This window comes from Enhydra lutris, unplaced genomic scaffold (assembly GCF_002288905.1).
Source record: "Enhydra lutris kenyoni isolate GAN:26980312 unplaced genomic scaffold, ASM228890v2 scaffoldscaffold28, whole genome shotgun sequence".
Taxonomy (NCBI): domain Eukaryota; kingdom Metazoa; phylum Chordata; class Mammalia; order Carnivora; family Mustelidae; genus Enhydra; species Enhydra lutris.
The window spans coordinates 16,643,721-16,668,938 of record NW_019154112.1 but is presented as its reverse complement, the minus strand read 5'-3'; the positions used below and the strand labels follow the sequence as shown (position 1 = coordinate 16,668,938).

Here is a 25,218-nt window from a genome sequence, read left to right as displayed (position 1 = left end):
ATGCCACAAAAGTCCAGGCAGCTCAAGTCATTGTGAAGGGGGATCAGATACTGAAGAAGGCAGCTTGTGGGTACTCATAGGAAAGTCACAACCTGAAGCTTTTGATATCCCGTACTTGGTATATGCCACACAAACAACAGAACAATTAGTGTATAATCTACAGAAGCACTACTAGAATACACTTCAAAGAATTTTATTGTCTGTAGTGCAATCTGAAAATATGTAAGTATAAATTACGTAATGTATGGATGGGTATGAATTACTTCTAATAAACACCTTAGGGGTCTTTGGTTAATATGTTTAAGTATTTGTGGTAGATCACATTCCTAATTCTGCAATCTTATCTCTATTACACACTTTCTTTTTTTAACATGAACTTGTCATTTCTCTACCAAGAAATGGAGTCTATTTCTCCTCAACTTTTGATATCAGCTGACCTGGCACTGTAAAAGCAATAGAAGTGATATTTTAGAGGCCTAGAAATTAAGAAGGCCTAGCAGCTTCTGTTTTTGTGCTCTGAAGAAAGTCAGTCACCACACAGGGTAGTCAGTAACCTGAGATGGCCACACGGTACGTGAAAAAAAACCCACACCAGCCATATGGAGAGGCAACAGGCAGAGAGAAAGAGAGAAAAAAACAAAACAGAACAAAAGACCGAGAGTTAAAAATAGTGAATGACATAGGCATGGTCAGCATTCTATTTTTCTAATTATCTGGACTGGGACATAAGACACGTGAATGAAAGAGTCATTTTGGACATTCTAGCCCCAGAAGTTTCCAAGTGGAACAAAAAATAAGCTCTCCTCAATGGACCCTTCAATACTGAAACTTGTGAGCAAATAAATGATATCTGGTGTTTTCAGAACTCAATTTTTTGGAATAATTTATTATGAAGCAATAGGTAAATGAAACATCTTAATCAGTAATCCACACTTGAAAGTTGTTTACTTAACACTTCAGATGTCCTTATCAAAATACAAAAAAAATATTTTGTTAATTAATATTTCTTTATTAAAGAAATGAGTACTACAATCATTTAGGAAGATTTCATAACTAAGAACAGAGCCAACAGAGAATGACTTTAGGTATGCAGCCTTATTTGTCATTTCTTTTCCACTTTGCAGAAGAAGCATGTTTTTCTTCACCTTATTGTACCATGAAGCTGTTTGCTGTTGCTGCCACTAAAATGTGATGTATTAGCTTTAAAATTAATCTTTTATTCAAAACATGACTTAAGGGGCCAAGGATATATAAGATTTACCCAGGCTAAAAGATACGGTGGTGGAATTTTTTTATGCTTCATGGCAGATTTAACAGAATTTAATCTAGGCTTGTTTATTTTGTAATATAACCCTGCTGGTGAGGTTGTGAGGAAAGGGACATAAAGATACTACCCACCTCTAATTAGTAAATTCTATAGATACTTTCAAAAAACGCTGACAATGGCCTCAGTTTAGGAAAACAGGAAATTCTGGCCAATGCAGTAAATATAGGAAGGGGCAAAGGAGAAGACTAATTATTATAGATATCTTTATCTACTTTGTATTAATAGATTTCTTGAAAAGACAAAAGAGACAAAAAAGATATATTTAAAAGTTTATTTAAAAGATATATTTAATAAGATATATTTAAAAGTTTAAAAAATGATATGTTTTATACAATCCTCCACAATATATGATCTCAAATATCAGAAATTGTAACTGGTCAAAGCATTTTCAGCATGAAACTATACCCTTGTCAACAACTGTATATTCTTTCATATTTACTAGCAACCCTCGTGCAAATTTAATTCTATTCTACTGAAATTAATACAATCCAAAAATAAAATTAAATTCAGCATTTTTTACTCAGTAAATATGTATGAGTCCTTGTGGAGCCAGATATAGGCAGTGAAGATTAAAAAGCAAATAAACAAGAGAAGTATGTGACATACTTTCAAAAAGAATGTACTATAGAGGGAGAAGACAAAGTCACGACTGCAGTAAAAACAAGATGAGAAATGCTAGAATAGACATAAATACAAGTTGCTATGGAATTCTATTAAGGGAGATTAACTCAGACTTCACTGTCAGGGAAAGCTGCCTTGAGGAACTAGAGTACAGGACAACAGGAGCTCTCTGGGTCCAGACAATTAACGGGGATCTTCCAGGAGAGTTAGGGGCATACGACAAAGGCACAGGGAAAATGGGTTCTTGATGCAACTACATGGAACCACAGTGTGGATGAATATGATACCTCTAGCAAATGGAGGTCTCAGATAAAGTCTGTGTTTACAAACCAGTAAGAAAGGTGGCTGAAGAATTTGAAACAAGTCAATGGTACAATATCTTAGAAACACTCCTCTGTCAGCCCTGTGGAGATATACTAAGAATGCCAATCATTTCTAGAAAGACATGTGGGGAATTTGAACCACTTTGTTTTCCTCAAAGGTGGTTTTAGAATTCTGTACTCTCTTTGGGTAATCTCATTCCCTCTCGTTGCTTCAGTTATAGCATAAAACCAGTCAGATCTTACTTTGGAGCTTCATCCATTGTCTCGTGGAAATCTCGACCTGATACTCCTTGAGGCATTTCAGATTCATAGGTACAAAAGTGAATTTATCATCTTTCCATTCGACTTGCTTGCCTTCCAATATTTTCTACCTCAGGGTTGGTTTTTCTCAGCTACCTAATCAGCCCAGAATAGAAACTTGACTGTTGTCCACGACTTTACACACTATTTCAACTTAAATTCAATTGTTATATGTCTTATTGGTTTTTATCCAAATATTTATAAAATTTTTCCTCTCCTCTAACTCTCATTTCCCTGTTCAAATTGAGATTTTTTTTTTCTCTAGACTATTCAGTCCTCTCCTACCTAAGCCACCAACCATTCTCTGCTCTTCTCCCAAATACACTCCCATATAGCTGCTAATGTAATTTATTTAAAACTTAAAAACTTGAAGTCTGGTCCTGCTGGATGAATTCCAGCTACTTAAAATGATATCTAAGGCTTTCCAAGATCTAGCCCCTGCCTCCAATTCAGCCTCATCATTTATTCCCTCCTAACATACTGTGTATTTTGAGAATGCTGAATTGTTAGCACTTCCTTCCTTATTTTTTTCCCCTTGTCTTTAATCACACTGTTTTGTTGTTGTTGTTGTTGTTGTTGTTTTTGTTTTTTTTCCCTATTAGTATGTACTCATCAGCTCTCTTTTCCAGGCTGTCACTGCCATCTTTTAAGACTCAATTCACCCGGTATGACCTTGGCTGGGTTACATCTTCCCATCCCTTTGTACCTTCAAATCTTCAAGATGCACTGCTTTGGAACAGTTTATTAGAATGTTATCTCTCCTTCAATTTTCCAAACTCAAAATAGTAGGGCCTTTTGTACATGTTGTGTTCTCAGTGCATGCACATCATTTAACAAAAAGTAAAAGCACAATAAACAGTTGCTTAAGAATGAACAAATAGTGCTACATCCAAAGGCCAAACAAATGCAATATAAAGTAGCTTATCGTAACACTGAGTAGTTTTCTTGTAGAGCTGTTCTGTTCAATACTACATGCAGCTATAACACTTGGAATGTGGCTAGCCTGAACTGAGATGTAAGAAACACTAGATTTCAAAGATTATTATGAAGAAAAAGCATGTAATATATCTTATTAATAATGTTCTCATGTGGATTACATTTTGAAATGACATACTGGGTTAAAGAAAATGGATTATTAGAATTAATTTTGCTTGATTCTTTTCACTTCTTCAATGAGGCTATCAGGAAACTTAAAATCATAAATTTAAATTGCACTGGAAAGAGTTAAATGTTGACTATTTGAAATATTCCTCCAGTGATTTTCTAGATGGTGGCTGAACATGACTGTTCCATAATGACTGGTTTTGTTTGGATAATGCTCCTCAAAGAGAATCTTAGCTGGTGCTAATGAACTTAACACTGAGAGGAGTATTTGTGTCTTTTGATTTTTGTAAGAGGTATTTTGATATAGTTTTTGCTGATGTGATAATTCATAGCAAAGATGATGTTTTAGGATTTCATTCACCTAGTCTCTAGCACACTGGTATGTAATTCATGTTCCAGAAATGGATGATAGATGAATGAAAGACCTTTTTGTCAGGTATGACAAGGGCAGGTGACTGCTCATACACATATGGATTTTGCATATTCCATATGGAACAAGATACTTGGAGATTTAAAAATATGCTTTCTAGTTTAAAATTTAGCATTTTCAGAATACTATTACCACTTGATGAATGCTATTAGCTAATATTCCTCAAAATAAAGAATATGGTTAAATAATTTTCAGAAGTGCTACATGTTGTTTTAAAATAAACAGCATAATAAAAGAATGAGCAGTTTTCAGAGAAAAAGCAAAACCAAACAAAATAGCCTGTATAAACATATTCAATTCAGTATTTTGAACTTTTCACATTAGTTTTCATCTGCAAGTCTTTTAAAATCAATTAAAAACAATTTATCTCTTCTTACAGAGGAGCATCTAATTAGTAGGCAAGTATAGGCATATGTCAGTTTATTGTGTTTCACTTTATTGTACTTCATACAATTATTTTTTTTATAAATTGAGGGTTTACGGTAACCTGAATCAAGCATGTGTATTAGCACCATTTTTCCATTAGCATTTGCTCAACTTCACGTCTCCGTGTCACACTCTGGTAATTCTTGCAACATTTCAAACTTTTTCATTATTATTATATTTGTCAGGGTGATCTGTGATTAGTAATTAAGACTGGCTAAAAACTCAGATGATGATCTTGAGCATAAAGATACATAGACTGTTCCTTTAAACAATGCTATTGCACACTTAATAGACTACAGTATAGAGTAAACATCACTTCTATATGAACTGGAAAATAAAAAAATCATTTGATTCACTTTGCTGGTGATATTTGCTTTATTGTAATGGTCTGGAACTGGACTTGCAATATCTCCGAGATATGCCTGTATTCATTTATTTTTCTTGAATGGTGCTTTCCTATGTTTATTTAGTAATAAACCATACATACCCTTACTGAAAAGGAGTGATTTGTTTTTGTTGCCAAGAAAACATGGACCCCAAGAAGGTACAGAGGGTTTGTGAATATTTTCATTAGTAAGATCCACAAATACAGAACTTTATCTGATTACTCAACAGTGAATCCCCAGCACAGCACAATGCCTAACACACAGGGGATACTCTCTAGATGGATGGGTGGGTAGATGGATGGACAGAGGAATGGATGGGCGGATAAATACATATAATTAGATAGGCTTTTTGTGTATAAATAAATGATCACATTTTTGCTCTATTTCTCCTTGCTATTACCTCATTTAAAACATACTAATGAATTAAGATGATTTTCAGGGTATAAATTGACTTAAAAGGAGGTCCCAGAAGATAGGTGAACCCAAAAAAACACATTATGCCAGAATTTTTCATTCATTAATAATATAAAATGTTACTTGAATTTTGTTTGAAATACACATTGCATTAAAAGTCAGGTATTAGAACAAACCAAGAATAATGTGGGCTGGTAAAAGGTGTCTGACATTGTTACTTTTAGTAAAGGAGAACAACATATTTTAAAAGCACATGCTTAAATTTGGTCCTTATCACTCAATAGCTTTGTAACCAAAATCAGGCCATTCAACTGTTGCGTGCCTCAATTCCCTCCTCTGTGAAATGGAATTAGTAATATTATCTACTTCAAGGAGCTACTGAAAGTATGAAATGAAATATCAAGTATGAATAGCTGTAGAGCACTCTACAAAGAGAAAGTGCTCAGTAACTATTAACTACTATAATAAAGACAATAGTTTTATAAGGAAGGATACTTTATACACATATTTTTGCAGGAAGAAAAATTTTCTAAAATGATCCTACTTCTACACATCCTTGGAATATCCAACAGGTTTCTCCTCTGTAGTTCCAAAACCATAGTGAGATCACACAACATAGTGGATCTTGGAGCTGCGCTGTGTGGGTTCAAATACAATCATGATCCCACCAATCCCCAACTGTGTGTCCCTGAGCAAGTCGATTAATCTCACTGTGCTTCAATTTCCTCAGCTGTAAAATACAGATAATTGTCTATCTACAAGGTTGTTATAAGGACCCAATAAACTAATATTTGTAATGAACTCAGAGTATATACTAGACCCCGCTTAAAAGAGGAATATATGTTGTAGAATGTTTGCTTACTTGCTGAAGAAATGAGCAGATGGATGTTCCTTTATGTTATATAGATGATATGATTCCTCATATCAGTGTTAAAGAAAAATGGATAAAGTATTGGAGCCTAAGGAACAGTCAGCAGACAAGAGTGACATTGAAGAACAAGGCTTTATGAAACTGCAGAAAATAATTTCTCCTTTCTTATTCTGGAAAGATAAGTTACACTGTTTTAAATGATAGGAAACTGCATTTTCACTGAAAACTTTTGTAAGTGACTGCTGCAAAAATAAAACATACAGTGAACATTAGGAAAACAAAAAGTTAATTATATTTATACTAAGTACTTAAGAAATTATTAGCATATGGAATGAAATTAAGTATTTCATAACATGGATATCCATTTGTGTATCACAATCAATCTCAAAACTTTTATTTCCGAAGTGGAGTACATGGGACTAGAAATAACCTCAAAAGAAACTTCTTGTGTTTATTTAGCATAAGACAGAATTACACTTTCCCGTGGGAAAGAAACTCAAAATAATAGCAAAGGTTAACAGTCGTTTAATGTACACTATGAAATATCAATCTTTCTTATTGTAATCCTAAAATGGTGGCATCTCCATTCTGCAAATGAAGAAAAAGAAGCCAAGAAAGGGTAAATGACTTGCGCAAGGTCCATGGCTATGAATTGGGGGAGCTAAGATTCAGCTCCAGAGCTCTAATTCTTAATCCCGGAGCTCTACTACCTCTTCTGAATTAATGCTTGTACCAATGTCACTGATTTCTAAGAAAGCACTATTTGATGTCATGAAGAAAATGGAATGTGCCTCCAAGACAACATATTCATAAAGTCTTAGCACTAAGAGAGTTCGTTCTTAATTATCAGAAAACTGTTTTTTTCTTACCATGCCATGTAACTAGACACTGCACTTTTTGTCTTTGAAGGAGCTGGTATAGTCAGATAAAGGCAGTTTTAATAATTTTGGATTATGTAACATTTTACAATTGACTTTATGAACTACTTCATTTTCATCTTTATGGATTATGTTATAAATTCTCTGAATTCATGCTTCACTTATTTTCCCAAATCTCAGCCTCCTTAAATTTTACCTTATGATTTTTGTGAGATCATTCACCTGAGGGCTCTGTTCTCCAGCCTTTGGCTAAATTAGCCTTAAGACCTTAAATTTCACTAGAAAACTACCTCCCAAATTTATATGCCCAAAGAACTTAAGCCAGAAATTGATTTTGTTCCACTTGCTGTTAAGTTACTTAGATTATGCTGCAAAATTAAACAGGCTTTTAAAATTATATGTATTACTAGAATTCCCTAACTAATATAAACTGGATTGCTTCTTGCTTTACTTTACCCATTGCCCCTTAACCACTTGGAAGGGAACACTGAAGCACTTCAATTTTAATATATCTATTAACACAAGGGAAAAAAGTGAATATAGATATTCATTTATCTCAACTGTCATCTGTTTTTTTCTTTTTTCAGAGTTTAAGTTACGAACATGAGATATGTTGTGAGGGTTTAATGATTTGTTAGTTTTCAAATGAAAATTCTTTGAGATCTTTTACAAATAAATGGAAATTTAGGCAGGGACAGAAGGAACACCAGATGGAAGTCTCTCGAGAGGTATCCTCAGATATATTATATGAAAGTGAGGGGAAATGATCTTAGGTGAGCACACTATAATAGAATTTGCGACTGTGTTAATATCTTAATATAAAAAATACCTGTGTAATCCATACTGAGTTAAGTACTTATAAGTAGTATATTACATACATCATTCAGTAGTATGTAAAATATAATTAAATACTGTTAAATAAAAAATAGATATTAAATGTTAATAATAATTATTAAATAGCAGTAACATATGATAGTGTATGGCATATAATATATATTACATAAAGTATATATACATATAACATATAATACATATAATGGTTACTATATAGCATAGAACCATAGCATTTTGAACTGAAATAGACTTTTAAAAATAACGTAATCCAAACTCATCATCTACAAATGGGTAGTTCGAAGCACAGAAATTTCAAGTAATGGTCAACAATGTAAAAACTCATTATTTTTTTGGTAGACATGATTGAAAATTAAGTGTCCTTATTTGGTCTGTTATTTTTTCCACAATCCAAGTTGTTTTCTGGAAAAGTATACAGATATGTACGAGATAAATATTTTTTCCTCCATGTAGTTGTCATGCTCTTTGTGATAAGAGTCTGGCTTGAGTACCAAAGAGCTATGGAGAGTGCTTAATATTTATGTGCCTAAGACATGAACTTGTAAATAGAATAAAATTATGTTGATTTGTGGTTGAGATTCCAATGAATGACCACCTCATGTCAAACTGACTTTGGAAACCAGATGGCCCTCTCTGCTTTCCTCCTCATTCATATACCTCATCTCTTTTCAAGCTCAATACCAATATTTCTTAAAGCTGAATGTCATACATTTGTTCAATGAAGTTTCAGAAGTCTTCAACATTAATTTACAAACAATTCTAGTAAAATATTACTATTTTGTATTTTCCATAAAATATTTTATAGAAAATACAAAATCAGAGGAGTGATGTCAGCAAGATGTCAAAGTAGGAAGCACCAGTCTCCTTTCTCCCACAAACACACTGACTGAGCAACAGTTCACATAACAGTTTCCTTTGTAAGAAATCAGAAACTAATTGAAGGCTCCTTTACCCTGGGAAAATGTAAAACGAGACCCAAGGAAGCCAATAGGGTAATTGTGGACACTCTTCTAGGGACACATGGCCTTCAGCATAATATATACAATCAGGAAGAGAAACCTAGCTCCTAGCTCCACCCAGAGGAGGGTAAGGATTGATCTGCATGTCTAATACTCCACATTTCTGAAGGGGTTCCAGAGGTTTTGCTTCTGTCTTGTTAGTCTTGGAGCTATGATGGGACAAACACAGTCTAACATCTATAGGGAGAATGAAGATAGCAGCTTGGGCAGGCAGATGCCATTAATCCGCACTGAGACACACTGTAATCAAACTGTTAAAGACAATTTTGAAAGCAGCAAGAGAATGACATATACAATGGTACCCTCATAAGACTATATAAGCAGATTTATCATCAGAAACCTTGCAGGCTAGAAGGGAGTGGATGACAAGAGGAAAAAAAAACAACAACAAAAAAACTGTCAAGCAAGAATACCATATTCAGCAAAACTCTCTTTTAAAATGAAGGAGAGGCGTGCCTGGGTGGCTCAGTGGGTTAAAGCCTCTGCCTTCGGCTCAGGTCATGATCCCAGGGTCCTGGGATCGAGCCCCGCCTTGGGCTCTCTGCTCGGCAGGGAGCCTGCTTCCCTTCCTCTCTCTATGCCTGCCTCTCTGCCTACTTATGATCTCTGTCTGTCAAATAAATAAATAAAATCTTAATAAAATAAAATAAAATGAAGGAGAGATAAGCATTTTCCAGACAAATAAAAGCTGAGCGAGTTCATCTAACCACTAGATCTACCTTACAAGAAATGCTAATGGTAGTTCTTCAAGTTGAACTGAAAAGATACTAAACGGCAACACAATAGCATAAGAAACTATGAAAGTTGTTGGTAAAGGTAAATATATAAGTACATACTGTTACTGTATATAAAATAGCTACAAAATCATGTCAGAAGATATTCAATATGAATAGATATAAATTGTGACAACAATAACATAATGTGTGAGAATGGGAGAAATTAATGTGTAAAGACTTTTTTATATGACTGAAGCTAAATTGTTAGCTTAATATAGTGTTGCAGCACTATATTAAGACAGTTTATATAAACCGTGAGGTAATCACACATACACACAGAATACACAAACACAAAATACCTATAGAAGTTACATAAAAGAAAAAGAGAAAGGAATCAAAGCATATAATACAAAAAAAAAATTAACAAAACACAAAAGACAGCAAAAGAGGAAAAGATAGAGAAAGGAACTATAAGACTACCAGAAGAAAAGAAATGGCAATGGTAAATGCTTCTCTATCAATAATCACTTTGTCAATGGACTGAAATATTCATTCAAAAAACAAAATCAACAACACTGAGATGGGTTTTTGAAAAGATCAACAAAATTGAAAAACTCTTTGCTAATCTAACAAAGAAGACTCAAATAAGATCAGAAATGAAAGAAGAGACATTATGACTGATGCTAAAGGAATAAAAATGATCATAAGAGAATACTATTAACAATTACATGCCAACAAACTGGGCAACCTAGAAGAGAGAGATAAGTTCCTAGAAATATACAACCTATCAAGACTAAATCATAAAGAAACAGAAACTCTGAAAGAACAAATAACTAGTATGAAGATGAATTAGTAATCAAAAGCCTTCCAAAAAACAAAAAAATCCCAGACAAGGTGTCTTTACTGGTGAATTCTACCAAACACTTAGAGAAGAATTAACATCAATTATCTTCAAACTCTTCCAAAAAATGGAAGAGGAAGGAACATTTCCAAACACATTTTATGAGGCTACCATTACTCTGATATGAAAGCCGGTCATATACACCACAAGAAAAGCAAACTACCTGCTAATATCCCTGATGAAGATACATGCAAAACTCAACAAAATATTAACAAACCAAAAGGGATCATACACCACAAACAAGTGTGATTTATCTGTAGCATGTAAGAATGGTTCAACATACCAAACATCAATTAATCAATGGTTCAACATACCAAACATGTAATTAATCAATTAATCACAGAAAAAAAAGATAAAAATATACAGAATATACAAAGATAAAAGATACAAAATCATACAGTCATCTCAATAGATACAGAAAAAGGATGACAAAATTCAATGTACTTTCATGATAAAAACACTCAGAAAGCTAAGAATAAAAGGAAATTACTTCAACATAATAATGGCTATACTTGACAAGGTCAGAAAGCTAACATCATACTCAATAGTTTAAAACTGAAAGATATTCACCTAAGATCTGGAATGAGACAAGGATGCCTACTCTTGCTGCTTCCATTCACCACAGTATGGAGTTTTAGACAGAGAAATAAATAAACAAGCACACACATAGTGAAACACACACACACCCCTATATATATGTATGTATGTACATATGTGTATATATATTATATGTGTATGTAAATGTGTGTGTGTGTGTGTGTGTATGTGTGTGTAGAAATTAGAACCCTTGTGCACTGCTGGTGGGAATGCAAAATGGTGCAGCTGCTATGGGAAGTATTACAGAGGTTACCTAAAAATTAAAAATGGAACTACCATATGATCTTGCAATCCCACTACTGGGTACTTATTCAAAAGAACTGAAATCAAGATCTTGAAAAGATACTGACTCTCCCATATTCATAGCAGTACTATTCACAAGAACCAAGATATGGAAATAATCTAAATGTCCACTGACAAACCAAAAGATAAAGAAAATGTAGTAAATACATAAAACAGAATACTATTCCTTTTTAAAAAAGGAATTCAACCTTTAAAAAAATAAAAAAAGAATATTTTTTTCAGCCTTTAAAAAAAAGGAAATTCTGGGGGCACCTGGGTAGCTCAGTTGGTAAGCAGCTGCCTTTAGCTCAGGTCACGATCATTGAGCCCCACATTGGGCTCCCCTGCTCAGCAGGGAGCCTGACTCTCCTTTTGCTGCTCCCCCTGCTTGTGCTCTCTCACTCTGAAAAATAAATAAAATCTTTAAAAATATAAATAATAAATAAATTATACAAGGGAAACTCTGTAATAAGTGACAACATAGATGAACTAGAGGACATTATGCTAAGTGAAGGAAGCCAGGCACAGAAAGACAGATACTGAATGATTCCAGTTACATGAGGCAGTATGTCTCCTTATATTCAAGTATAAGAATTTCACTAGTGTGTATTCTTAAACTAGAAAATTTTGTTGTTTAGCATATGAACATCTTCCACTTTACAGGTGATACAAAAAGGATTTACAATGCAGATTAAAAACCTACTAAACTACCTCCCTGCAGTTGGAATTTCCATGCTTGTTACAATAGGAAGCAAATATCCAGCTAGGTTCTTCCCCTTTTGCCAAGGGAAAACATTGGTTCTTAACAGAATGCTAATGATATTCCTCCATACACCATCATGAGCTTAAAAAGAGGTAGTCATTTCTCTTACAAGCTTATCATGATCTCCATGTCAGAAAACCTATTAGATGCTTTTTAGCCCTTATTCTTTATAGATTCAACTTAAGCAGGGTTGAAGAGCTCCTCTTTGCTGAAAGTTGCTCTTCTTTGCCTGCTACAATAACAGCTCATTTTCCTGGTTGTGCTCTTAACTCCTCTGCCTACTTTGTGTTCGGATACTTAACTACCTTCTCACTTTTCTCCATGACTTTGCTCTGGTTTTTCTCTTCTCATTCTCCTCACTCTCCCCCCGAGTTGATCTCATCTGATCACATGCATTTAAATACTACATGCGGAGAATTCCCTAAGTCATGAACACAAGTGTTAACCTTGGTAACTCCTCTCTCTGCAAGCCTCACAGATACCTCAAACTTGAAGTGTCCAATCAATCATCTCATTTCCCCCCAGTCTGTTCTCCACAGTTTTCCTCATCTTATTAATGGAACCCCCATTTTGTTGCTTAAGCCACCAGAAACCCTAGACTCATGCTTGATATCTCCTTCTGAAGTATCTAGATTTATGTGTGCAGACCTGCATGTATTTTTTTTCTACATCTGTTAATGAGATGAAATGATTAGGGTAAGGTATACTGTGGTGAATATAAGCCAGTACTCTTGAATAAAAGGAACTATAATTACATATATGGGGAACTTTTCAGAACCAGAAGCAAACACAAATGGAAGAATTCAAGAAGAGATCCTTAAAATGTCAGAAACACAGATTAAGAAAGGATTTGGAGTAGGAACAGACTCAGAGATAGGTCCTCCCAAATTCCTTACAGAGTTTTGCAAGGATATCAAGAAATAGAGACAAAAGTAATAAAGATATGGATCAGAGCAAAAAATGGAAGTGCAGTTGGTAGAGAAAGGAGGAACTGTGGGAGAAGAATCTGTCTTTATGTGGAGTAGAAGCCAGTTTTTGCTGTACAACTGAGTGAGGTTCAGTCCACAGAGGATTACTTCTTAAGCAAGGCAGGCCTTTGCACGGGAGAAAATTAAAAGTGATTCTTACATGTGCAAGGAATGAGAAATAATTATCATTGGGTTGGTCCTCATCTGATATTTTGTTTATTTGTAGCAAAATGCCACTGATGGCAAAATAGATAACTAAAAGCCTAAATGGTAATCCTATAGACTGGTCAAATGGAGAAATGAATGACTTTCTTTTTAACATCAAATAGAAAGAAAATAAGGAAAAGGTGGGAATTAACTGTTTTTTGTTTGTTTTGTTTTGTTTGTTTTATCTTGCTTTTCAGCATTTACATAACCCAACAGGGTTGAATATAGTCATCTTTTGAAAATTATTTTCAATAGTGTGTTTCCATTTATTTCTGACTGATTACCTTGTATTCATATAACAAGTATCTTGGAAGAGCTCAAAAAGGTTGACAAGCATCCTCTAAAAGTCTATCAAAATCATAAACAAATACATTGTTTATGTATTACTGAGGGGTTATTTCTTCTTTAAATTTATAATGAGCCATGATGAGTAACATAAGCTATCAAAATACTCTAACAGAAACAGGAATATAGCCAACTGAGGGGATTTTTTTCCCTTTGTTCCTCAGAAATCAATCACAACTTACAAAGGAGAATTCTGTCTTTATGTTAGATTGTTAATTTAACAGTAAGTTTTTTGGCTAAAAGATTTTTAAAAGCCTGATGACTGACAGGCTTTTTTGTAAATGTGAATGGATTTGTAGCAGATTAATTTTTGAATATATAAATCAATGTTTTAAGCATATATAAAGTAGATAATACTTACTTGTTTTACCAAAGTGTTCTTATTTTCTCAAGGAATTCATTTAAAATTTTAATAATTATTTAATTCCTCTATTGTGTTAAAATTAAAAATTAAACTAAAAGTTAAAATGAATATTTAGATTCTTGAATAAAGCACTGGTATGAACTGAAAGTTTGTGTCCCCCTAAAATTCATATTAAAATCCTAATTCCCAATATGTTGGTATTAGGAGGTGGAGCTTTGGGAGGTGATTAGGTCATAAGGGTAGATCCCTCATGAATGGGATTAGTGCCCTTATAAGAAATTCCAGAGAACTCTCTTATTCCTTCTGCCAATGTGAGGACATAGCAGAAGACAGCTGTCTATGAAAAAGAAAAGGGGCCCTCATTGGACTGCAATCTGTCAGCACTATGATCTTGGACTTCCCAGACTTCCAAACTATGAAAAATAAGTGTTTGTTGTTTAAGTCACCTATTGTTTGGTATTTTTGTCATGGTGGCCCAAATGAATTAAGTTAGTCACTGATTCCTCAAAAATTCCTATCTTATATAAGAGTATATACTATCATAAATTCTGCTTTTAATATTACTGATTGACTTGAATGTGAAAAAGAAGAACTAACATCTTCATGGAACACATTTTATATTATTAACTTTTGTAGAAAGAAAAAAAAGTCTACTAATAGATTAACAATAATATATATCTGGATAATCATCTTACTTCCTTTTATACTTAGCAAAGACAATAGTTGGTACCATTCTAACTTGGTCTGCATTCGCTAAAGAATTAAGGCTTGGTGTCCTTAAGCATCTTAGACCCAAAAGCAGGAGGACATGCACTAGAAAGTATAAAACAATTAAAGCACTACCAAGGAAAGTGTTTTGCTACCACCAGAGAGGGGGCATTTACTCTTGGACTCTGGAAGTTATCATTTACAGTCCTCAGGGGACACAGAATTTTTCACACTTCAGGCAAAAAATTTAAAGTGCGTAACTGTTTTATTCTCTCCTCCCTACTGAGCTCTGTGTGTTTTTGTTAAAGGAAGCATTAAACAACCTGTCAGCATATACACATTGGATTAGGAGCTCTTATTACATGGAAGGGTTCTGGCTAGTACAAAAAGACATTATTGGAAACTTGGAGGCAAGAGAGTTAAGTGTAACTTAGCACTTATTGGCTTGAGGACTCAACTACAGTTCTCTTTCTTAGTGTTTAATACTGCAGACCTGTTGTTTTTAATTTTCTGAGTACTGACAACCCACTGTGTTTAAACAGCAGCTCTTATTCAGAACACAATAATTAGATAGTTAGAGTCTGCATGATACTTAGATAATTCAAAGGGGCTGTACTGCACAGACACAGGTTGACAAGGTTGTTTTTTCGTTGTTTTCTGAACCATCACATGATTTCCTTTTAAGTATTACAGATATATTTTATATTGTGCTTTTATCAATCAGTACATAGCAATATAGTGACTGTCATACACATACACAGTTACTGTGAGGTAGTAACAGTATAAGAAAAGAATAAAATCATAAAATCTTTCCGACTGACTTAAAACGTTTCAAATACAGCATATTTAATAAGGAGGGGAAACCTGCTTAGTAGACAGTCCTTTTAATTTCCAGGTAACTTCACTGGTCTACACACTGAAATTTCTCTAAATCTGATTGTGACAAATGTCCAGTTCTTCTACATCCCAAAATGAGCACCACGTTTTTACTCAGATAATCCCTTAATTAATGCCAATCCTTTCTAAAAAGGTTTTGGGAAAAAAAGTGTCTTCAGAATATAGTTTACTATGATCTATCTTTGCAACTCTACTCTGACACTCTGTTCTCCCCTAGATAACACCTTTCTCTTTTTATTAACAAGCTTCTAGAAAAAGTAACCAAATATCTGTTGCTTTTTCCATTCCATTTATTTCTCCTGAAAAAGTTAAAATTTTTTTTCTATTCTTATTGTTCTCCTGAAACTGCTGGTTGACATTTTGTAGTTTTGATGTCAATTGTATACTCCCTTTGGAAATTCTGTCTTTGTTTTTGTGACAGTATTTTTTCCCCTTGTCTTAATACCAATTTTTCTACTCTTTAACCACTTTTGGGGGCCCCTCTTTGTTAGCCCACTCCTTGACTGCTGATCCCCAATCATTAACTCTCATTTCATCCCACAAAATCAATCCAACCAGTGATTGTGGCCCCCGCTACACCCTTATAAAGACTCCATAGCCATATCATCAGGATCACTGAAGAACTCAAGGCTCATATTTCAAATAACTTACTTTATATCACAATGTCCCACTGAATAGAATGATATGCAGCAGGAAGATATTTGATGCAGTGGATTGATAAATTAGTGGTCATGGCAAATCAGCTGGCAAATATTTGAAAATTGTCTCTGCCCATAATTAATGTAAATGCAAATGAACTTGCCATCTTCATAAATAATCTTATCCCCATCTGAAGTAAGACACATACATTTTCTACTTACGTAAGCCAAACTGGTCATTGAAATTCTAATTTTTCTATTTTTTCCTATAATTATTTACAAGTTCAATAGTTTTTATAGTCATTGTCACCCTTATTGTCACAACATGATTTCTTATTTTTCTTATTAATATTAATATTTATATGTACATTTAATATTCATTAATATTAGTCCTAACATTACCAATACTTGACTGGCAGTCTAAACCCCTCTAATCCTATAACTTCAGTTGCTATCAGAGAGAAAACTACATCAGATCAGTCCTTGTTCAAATTTCTTACATGGCTTCCATATGTACCAATATTAAAATATATATTATTTCACATTATATACAGGATCCATTTATGTTCAGGCTCCTGCTCAACTTTTTCAACATCAAGTTTTCCTCCTGCTCAGTTCACACCAAACTCCATGCCTCGGAAATAATGAGTTATTTCTATTCAAACTCCCCCTCTCCTAGGTCTTTCCATTACCTAAGCATGTGTGTGTGATGTTTCATGGGGCCCAGATTGATAGTCTCCATATTATTTACCTTGTAGACACTTGATCATCCCTCACATCTATGCCTCACTACCAACTCTTATTCCCCCAGAGAGATTAAGAGGCTTCCTCTTCTATTTTTCTGTATTGTCCCTGCATATTTTCATATTTCTATTAGACTAAATACCCAACTTTATAGAGACATTTCTGTATCTTCTCAACAGAATACTAGCTCCTTGAGTTTTGAGAACCTGCATTTAATTAATGCATGCCCACAAAAATTAAATTCTATATGAAAACTCATCCTTTCCTTAGTAAATATATATAAAGCTGTGAAGTCAGAAACCAATTTAAATATAAATGACTAAAGTTTAATTTATGTAAGTTTTTGGAATCCTATCATCCACTCTTTAATTGATCATACATTTACCAGATGTTTATCAAGCACCTACTATGTGATAGAAACTGTCCTTGCCTTGAGATATAAAAAGGTAAACAAAACAGACATTGCTACTCTCATAGAGCTTATAGGCTTATCTAGGAAAAAGTCAGTGAAGTACATTACCATAGAAAAAGTCACAAAAGTTTAATGGAGTAAAGCTGAATTTAATATAGTGTCTGCATGCTGAGAGACAAAATTCCCTTCATTTCATTAAAAGCATTTATGTCACATCAACTATGCAAGTGACTTTTGTTCTTTATGTATATCTGCTTTGAAAATTTTTAGCCTACATAAAATAGAGTCATAACATTTATAATATTGTGAAATTTATACCCAATTTATAATACTTGTGGGGCTTTGAAATAAGAGCATTTCAGATTTCTAATAATAAAAAAAGTATGTTCAAATATGTAAAGTACAATGATAAATACAGTAAAAGATTCATAAATGTAATAAGCTATTGATACAATTAACAAGCAAACTTAAAATTTTAAAGTAATTCTCTGTAATAACATAAAATGGAGTCAATAATCAATAGCATTTAAATCAGCATGCAAGCTCTTACCTAAAAATATAGGTTCATAATGAAGACAATATCTAAATTTTCTAGATAAATAGCTAATTATCTAAATGGAAATTTAGAGACTGCATTGGCATATGCACAAAACTCTGTAGAGAATGTTTTTACATTTAAGTAACCCCATATGAAGTGGAGACTGGGAATGGTCTTCCATTTCCATTTCTCAAATCAGACTTGTGGTATGTTTTTAACCCAACCCACTCATAAATTCAGTGAAATCACTAGCATAGGCGTGAACAAAAGCCCATAAATATACAACTATTAGATGGAAAAACAGCCTGATACCAGAGCAATTCTGTGTAATGAGAACAATAAACTTTTTGAAGCCACATATGTTGGTAGAATTGCTTAAAATTTCTTTTTACTTTTGCATGATATTTTATTTTTTTTATTGTTATATTCAATTAGCCAGTATATAGTACATCATTAGCTTTTGATGAAGTGTTCAATGATTCATTAGATGTGTATAACACCCAGTGCTTATGACCCTATGTGCTCTCCTTAATACCCATCTCCTGGCTACCCCATCCCCTGATCCCCCTCCCTTCTGTAACCCTTAGTTTGGTTCCCGGAGTCCAGAGTCTCTCATGGTTTGTTTCCCTCCCTGATTTCTTCCATTCAGTTTTCCCTCTCTTCTCCTGTGATCCTCCATGTTATTTCTTATATCCACATATCAGTGAAACCATATGATAACTGTCTTTCTCTGCTTGACTTATTTTACTTAGCATAATCCCCTCCAGTTCCACCTGTGTCGATGCAAATGGTAGGTATTCATCCTTTCTGATGGTTGAGTAATATTCCATTGTATATATGAACCACATCTTCTTTATCCATTCATCTGAAGGGCCCTCAGCTCCTTCCACAGTTTGGCTACAGTAGACATTGCTACTATGAACACTGGGGTGAGTGTGGTCCTTCTTTTCACTTGACCTATATCTTTGGGGTAAATACCTCGTAGTGCAATTGCTGGGTCATAGGGTAGCTCTATTTTTAGCATCTTAAGTAACCTCCATACTGTTTTCAAGAGTGGCTGTACCAGCTTGCATTCCCACCAACAGTGTAAGAGGGTTCCCCTTTCTCCACATCCTCACCAACACTTGTTGTTTCTTGTCTTGTTAATTTTGGCCATTCTAACTGGTGTAAGGTAGGATCTCATCGTAGTTTTGATTTGTATTTCCCTGATGGCTAGTGATGTTGAACATTTTTATATGTGTCTGTTAGGCATTTGTATGTCTTCTTTGGAGAAGTATCTGTTCATGTTTTCTGCCCATTTATTGACTGGGTTATTTGTTTTTTGGGTGTTGAGTCTGAGAAGTTCTTTTTTTTTTTTTTTAAAAGACTGATTAATTGATTGATTGATTTGACAGAGAGACACAGAGAGAGTACAAGCAGGAGAGCAGTAGGCAGAGGGAGAGGGAGAAGTAGACTTCCCAATGAGCAAGGAGCCCGACGCAGGGCTCGATTCTAGGACGCTGGGATCATGACCTGAACCAAAGGCAGCCAGTTAACCAACTGAGCCATCCAGGTACCCTGAGAAATTCTTTATAGATCTTGTATACCAGCCCTTTATTTGTAATGTCATTTGCAAATAACTTCTCTCATTCTGTTGATTGCTTCTTAGGTTTGTTGACTGTTTCCTTTGCTGTGCAAAAGCTTTTTATCTTGATGAAGTCCCAAATATTTATTTTTGCTTTTGTTTCCCTTGCTTTTAGAGACGTGTCTTAAAAGAGATTGCTGTGGTCAGTGTCAACAAGGTTACTGCCTATTTCTCCTCTAGGATTTTGATGGATTCCTGTCTCACATTTAGGTCCTTCATCCACTTTGAATTTATCTTTGTGTATGGTATGAGTATGGTCCAGTTTCATTCTTCTGCATATGTCTGTCCAATTTTTCCAGCACCACTTATTGAAGAGACTGTCCTTTTTCCCTTGGATATTCTTTTCTGATTTGTTGAAGATTAGTTGACCAGAGAGTTGGCCCATTTCTGGGGTCTCTATTCTGTTCCACTACGTGTCTGTTTTTTGCCAATACCATGCTGTCTTGAAGATAGCAACTTTGTAATATAGCTTGAAGTCAGACATTGTGATGCCCCCAGCTTTGGTTTTCTTTTTCAATAATCCCCTGGTGATTCAAGGTCTTTCTGGTTTCATAAAATTTTAGGTTTGTTATGGCTCTGTGAAAAATGTCGATGGTATTTTGAAAGGGATTGCACTGAAAGTGTAGATTGCTCTGAGCAACACAGACATTTTCACTGTTTATTCTTCCAATCCATGGGCATGGATGTTTTTCCATCTCCTAGTGTCTTTAATTTCTTTCATTAAGTGTCTGTGGTTTCTAGAGTATAAATCCTTTACCTCTTTAGCAAGGTTTACTTCTAGGTATGTTATGGGTTTTGGTGCTATTGTAAATGGAATTGATTCCTTAATTTCTCTTTCTTCAGTCACATTGTTTAGTGTAAGAAATCCAACTGATTTCTGCATATTGATTTTGTATCCTGCCACGTCGCTGAATTGCTGTGTGAGTCCTAGTAATTTGGGGGTGGAGTCTTTCGTGTTTTCCACATGAAGTATCATGTCATCTTCAAAGAGAGAATTTGACTTTTTCTTTGCCAATTTGAATGCCTTTTATTTCTTTCTGTTGTCTAATTACTAAGGTTAGGACTTCTAGTACTATGTTGAACAACAGTGGTGAGACTGGGCATCCCTGTCATGATCTTGACCTTAAGGGAAAAGCTCTCAGTTTTTTCCCATTGAGAATGATATTCATTCTGGGATTTTCATAGATGGCTTTTATGATATTGAGGTATGTTCCCTATATTTTGAAGAGCTTTAATCAGGAAAGGATGATGTATTCTGTCAAATGCTTTTTCTGCATCAGTTGAGAGGATCATATGGTTCTTGTCCCTTTTCTTTTGTTAATGTGATCACATTGATTGATGTGTGAATATTGAACCACCCTTGCATCCCAGGAATAAACCCCACCTGGTCATGGTGAAAAATCTTTTTAATGTATTGTTGGATACTATCAGCTAGCATCTTGTTGAGTATTTTGGCATCCATGTCCATCAGGAATATTGGTCTGTAATTCTCTTTCTTGATGGGGTCCTTGTCTGGTTTGGGGATCACTATAATGCTGGCCTCACAGAACGAGTTTGGAAGTTTCCTTCCATTTCTATTTTTTTGGAACAGCTTCAGTAGTGTAGGTATGTTTTTTTCTTTAAATGTTTGGTAGAACTCCCCTGGGAAGCCATCTGGCCTTGGACTCTTGTTTTTTGGGAGGTTTTTGATTACCCTTTCAATCTCATTACTGGGTATTGGTCTAGTCAGATTGTCTATTTCTTCCTGTTTCAGTCTTGGTAGTTTCTTTTGAAACCATGAAAATAGCTCCACTTAACTGGGGAGCTTTCCTAAAGTTTTCCAATTTTTGTTTTTCATAAAATGACATTTTGTATATTACATATCTATGTCTATATATATCAATATATTTTTAAGTAAACTCCACATCCAGTGTGGAGCCCAATGCAGAACTTGAACTCAAAACCCTGAAGTCATGATCTGATCTGAGATCAAGAATGAGACGCTTAACCAACTAAGCCACTCAGGCACCCCACAGTGTATTTTAAAATATCAACAGAAATACCTGATTTGCACCATGAAGATACGGAAATCCACCAATAAAGAGAGATCCTGATTCTGGCAAGGGTTTTCCAGATACGTGATTGACAGATTCACTTGCCTTTATAGTCCTCCCTAGAATAGTCAATTCAGCTCTACATGGATCAAATTCTTGCCTGCAACCATTTAGGAAAAAAAAAATTATGGTTTTAGCATGTATTGTATAAACATTTGTCTGACCAATTAATTAAGCTATTAACAAAAGAAGAAAGATTTAAGTAAATAGATTATCTCACCATAAAAACAATAAAGCCAGAAGTAGATTAATCTGTTCTAAATTAGAAACAGTTAATGTTTTAAGTACATAAATGCAAAGTTAAATTTTGACAGGCAAAACAAATCATGGCAATCACTTAATGAAACAAATAAATCCTGATAATAAACAGATCATTCTCATCATAACTAAAATGACATTAGAGTGTAAAATCCTACTTCAGTTTTTTAACAGTGTTAAATTTTCTGTGAGTGAAAAATATTGTAAGGAATCAGGTTTAAATATGGTTATCCTGCATACAATATACCTTTGCCTATAGGAGTGTGTGTGTGTGTGTGTGTGTATGTTTCTAGGTTTTATTGGTCCATTATTTCTACCCCTGCACCAATATCACACTGCCTGAAATACTGATACTTTTTATTGAATCCAGATATTTGTAGTATAAATCCTCTTACTTTGTTAGCTTTTTGAATGAGATTATCAAATAACCATTTTTCCTTTTTTCTCTTTGCTGTGATGAATTATGTATGTTCACTATTTTTTGAATGTTTGAATGCATTCCTGAAATAAGTCTACTTGGTCATAAAATATGTTGATTTTATATGACACAGCTTTTACTTTTCTATATTTTAAAGAATATATATGTTAAACAGAGTGCCCTCAAACTTCCTGGATTGTATTGCTCTTATAAAATTTTGGTGTCAAGATTATGCTGTCCTTATATTATTTCAGAAAGTTTATGTACTATTATATCTACCTCTCAATATGTTGTAGAATTCACTAATATAGTCACCTGGACTTGGAGTTTTCTTTGAGGAAGGTATTAAATATGGATGCAATGTACTTCATCAATGCAGTTACCTATGTATTATCATGTCTATTTTATTAAATTTCGTTTTCTTCTTGAAACATTTTCACTTAATCTTCATTTTCAAAATTATTGGCATAAAATACTTTTATTTATCAAAAATATTTGCTTAAAATAAAATCATGCCAAATATTATTGCCAATAAAATATAATTGGTGTTGGGACTCTAATGCTCTTTCTTGTGATATTGGCCATTTGTACCTTTTCTCATTTTATTTGTTTTGCAGATTAGTCTTGGTAGGGAGTAGCAAATTTCAAAAAACGTGTAATTTTGGCATTGTTGATAGTTGCCATTCTGTTTGTTTCCTACTCCGTTAACTTCTGCTCTTATTTTTATGATTTTCTTTTTTTCACTTTCTTTGGGCTTAATTTACTCTCCTGCTTCTAGTGTGTTTAATGCATGCTCTCAAGATTGTAAACTTCTTTCTAAGACTAAATTTACCTACATACAAAAAGTTCCTTCTCATCATCTATTCAAAATATTTTCTAATTTTTTTGTGATTTTTTTCTTTAGTCGAAGAATTACTCAGAATTGTGCAGGGATTTTCTGGTTATTTTTTGTATTATAAAATATTATAAAAGCTCAATTAAGCTTATTCAAAGAATATTCTCTGTTTGCTTCTAATTCTTGAAATTTATTCACTTAGGCATAGCCAAGCATATGGTCAATTTTAGTAATGTTTTCATGACCCCAGAAAGTCTGTTCTACATATGTGAATACATACACACACACACACACACACACACACACTATACACACATTAAGGCACCTTTGTACTGCATAAGGAAGAGGAACAATGAAATAAATCATGTTTATGATGCAAATGCATTTTTTTTCTTAAAAAAATATCTGGAGATTTTTTTTACATCCTCCTTCTATCTATACCATGATACAAAGTTAATAAAACTAAGACCAGGTATAGCCTTGCAGACAATATTAATGCTTTCATAAAGAAAGTTTTGAAAAGTTTTTGAAATGATAATGTTTCTCTGTATATTAAGAAGTTGGGAGAAAAATGTGTTGAACATTTTTAGAACCCAGTTGATATTCTTGGATTCTGTATTTAGAAGCAAACTAGAAGCTTTCTGGGTTAATTACTTCTTACAATTAAGCTGTTAAAAATATCTTAGGGAGGATACAGCTTCTAGGAAGTTTTCATTAAATGATAAAAATAAAAAGCACAACTACTTTTACTCCAATCAATCTTCAAATTTTAATGTTTGGAAAAACAATTTGTACTGCTTTGTGATACTAAAATAGCAATAATAATTATTCACTGATACTCTGTTAATGAACTCCTTTCCCATATTTCATTAAGCAAATGAAACCCATTAAACTATCAAACATATTTATTTGGTCTTTGGTTATAATAACTGAAGAGATAACTTAAAATTATATATATATATGTGTGTACGTATACATATATATATGTATATATATATATATATGCTCTCTTTCTATTTTTTTTCCCTGACTACATAAGCAACATAAACTCATAATTTAACCGACATCTAATTTTTGAAGACAACAGATCCAGAATGGATTCATTTATGCTAAGCCCCCATGTCACCAAACCAAGACTTAATTACCGTTTCAGAGCTCTCAGAAATGGAAACTTAAACCAACCAATTTGGAATTCCCTGATTAACATTAGTTAGGTAATCTGCTTGATAACCCTCTCCATCCCCTTTAAGAAAAATAAATAAAGCTTTTTTTTTTTTTTTTTTTTGGCCTGGTATGATTTCCTTGCCTCTGTTCCCTTCTGACTATAAAATCCTTTGCCTTGCATAGCTCTTCAGAGCTCCTTTCTATCTGCTAGACTGACTACTGTGTAATTCATGAATCACTGAATAAAGCCACTTAGATGTTTGAAATTTACTCCATTAAATTTTGTATCTAAAATACATATACATATGTATTATATATTTATATTACAAATTATAATATTTTCTAATATTTTATTCTAATGAGAATTTTTTTTTCTTCATTTAAATATTTGCACTTAGTCCATATTCAGCTGTGGTATTTCTTCTTAGGGATCTGACTAGAGACTAAAAAGGAGAAATGTGACATACAGTATATATTAATACATCATGGTTCTAAGTTGTGTAGCACAGATTACACACAAATGCAGAGTAGAAATACTCAGAAATTGACCGCTGTGTGATTAAGATCATTATGGTAGGAAGAGGGAAGAATAATAGACATTACAAATGTGGATTTTGAGAAATGGTGAAAGCTGGAAGAGAAATGAATAAACTAGAGTTTTAAAGGCTTTATCTGTCTATGGTTGAGAATGAGAGCTCAGTTCAATACCAGATTTTTAAGCGTCTCTACTTTGGGCATTTTGAACATGTTATTCTCTACTGAGATTATAGTTCATTCACCACAATGTCAACAGCA

The 25,218-nt window shown here is 33.8% G+C and overlaps 1 protein-coding gene across 1 annotated transcript in view; it reads right to left on the bottom strand.

The window, feature by feature from the left end:
• LOC111152227 (eyes shut homolog (Drosophila)) overlaps positions 1-25,218 on the bottom strand; it is a 1,631,332-nt gene that overhangs the window by 564,381 nt on the left and 1,041,733 nt on the right. The window contains 1 exon segment of the mRNA XM_022510634.1: positions 21,698-21,848. Within this exon segment, the coding sequence (XP_022366342.1) occupies positions 21,698-21,848 (151 nt within the window).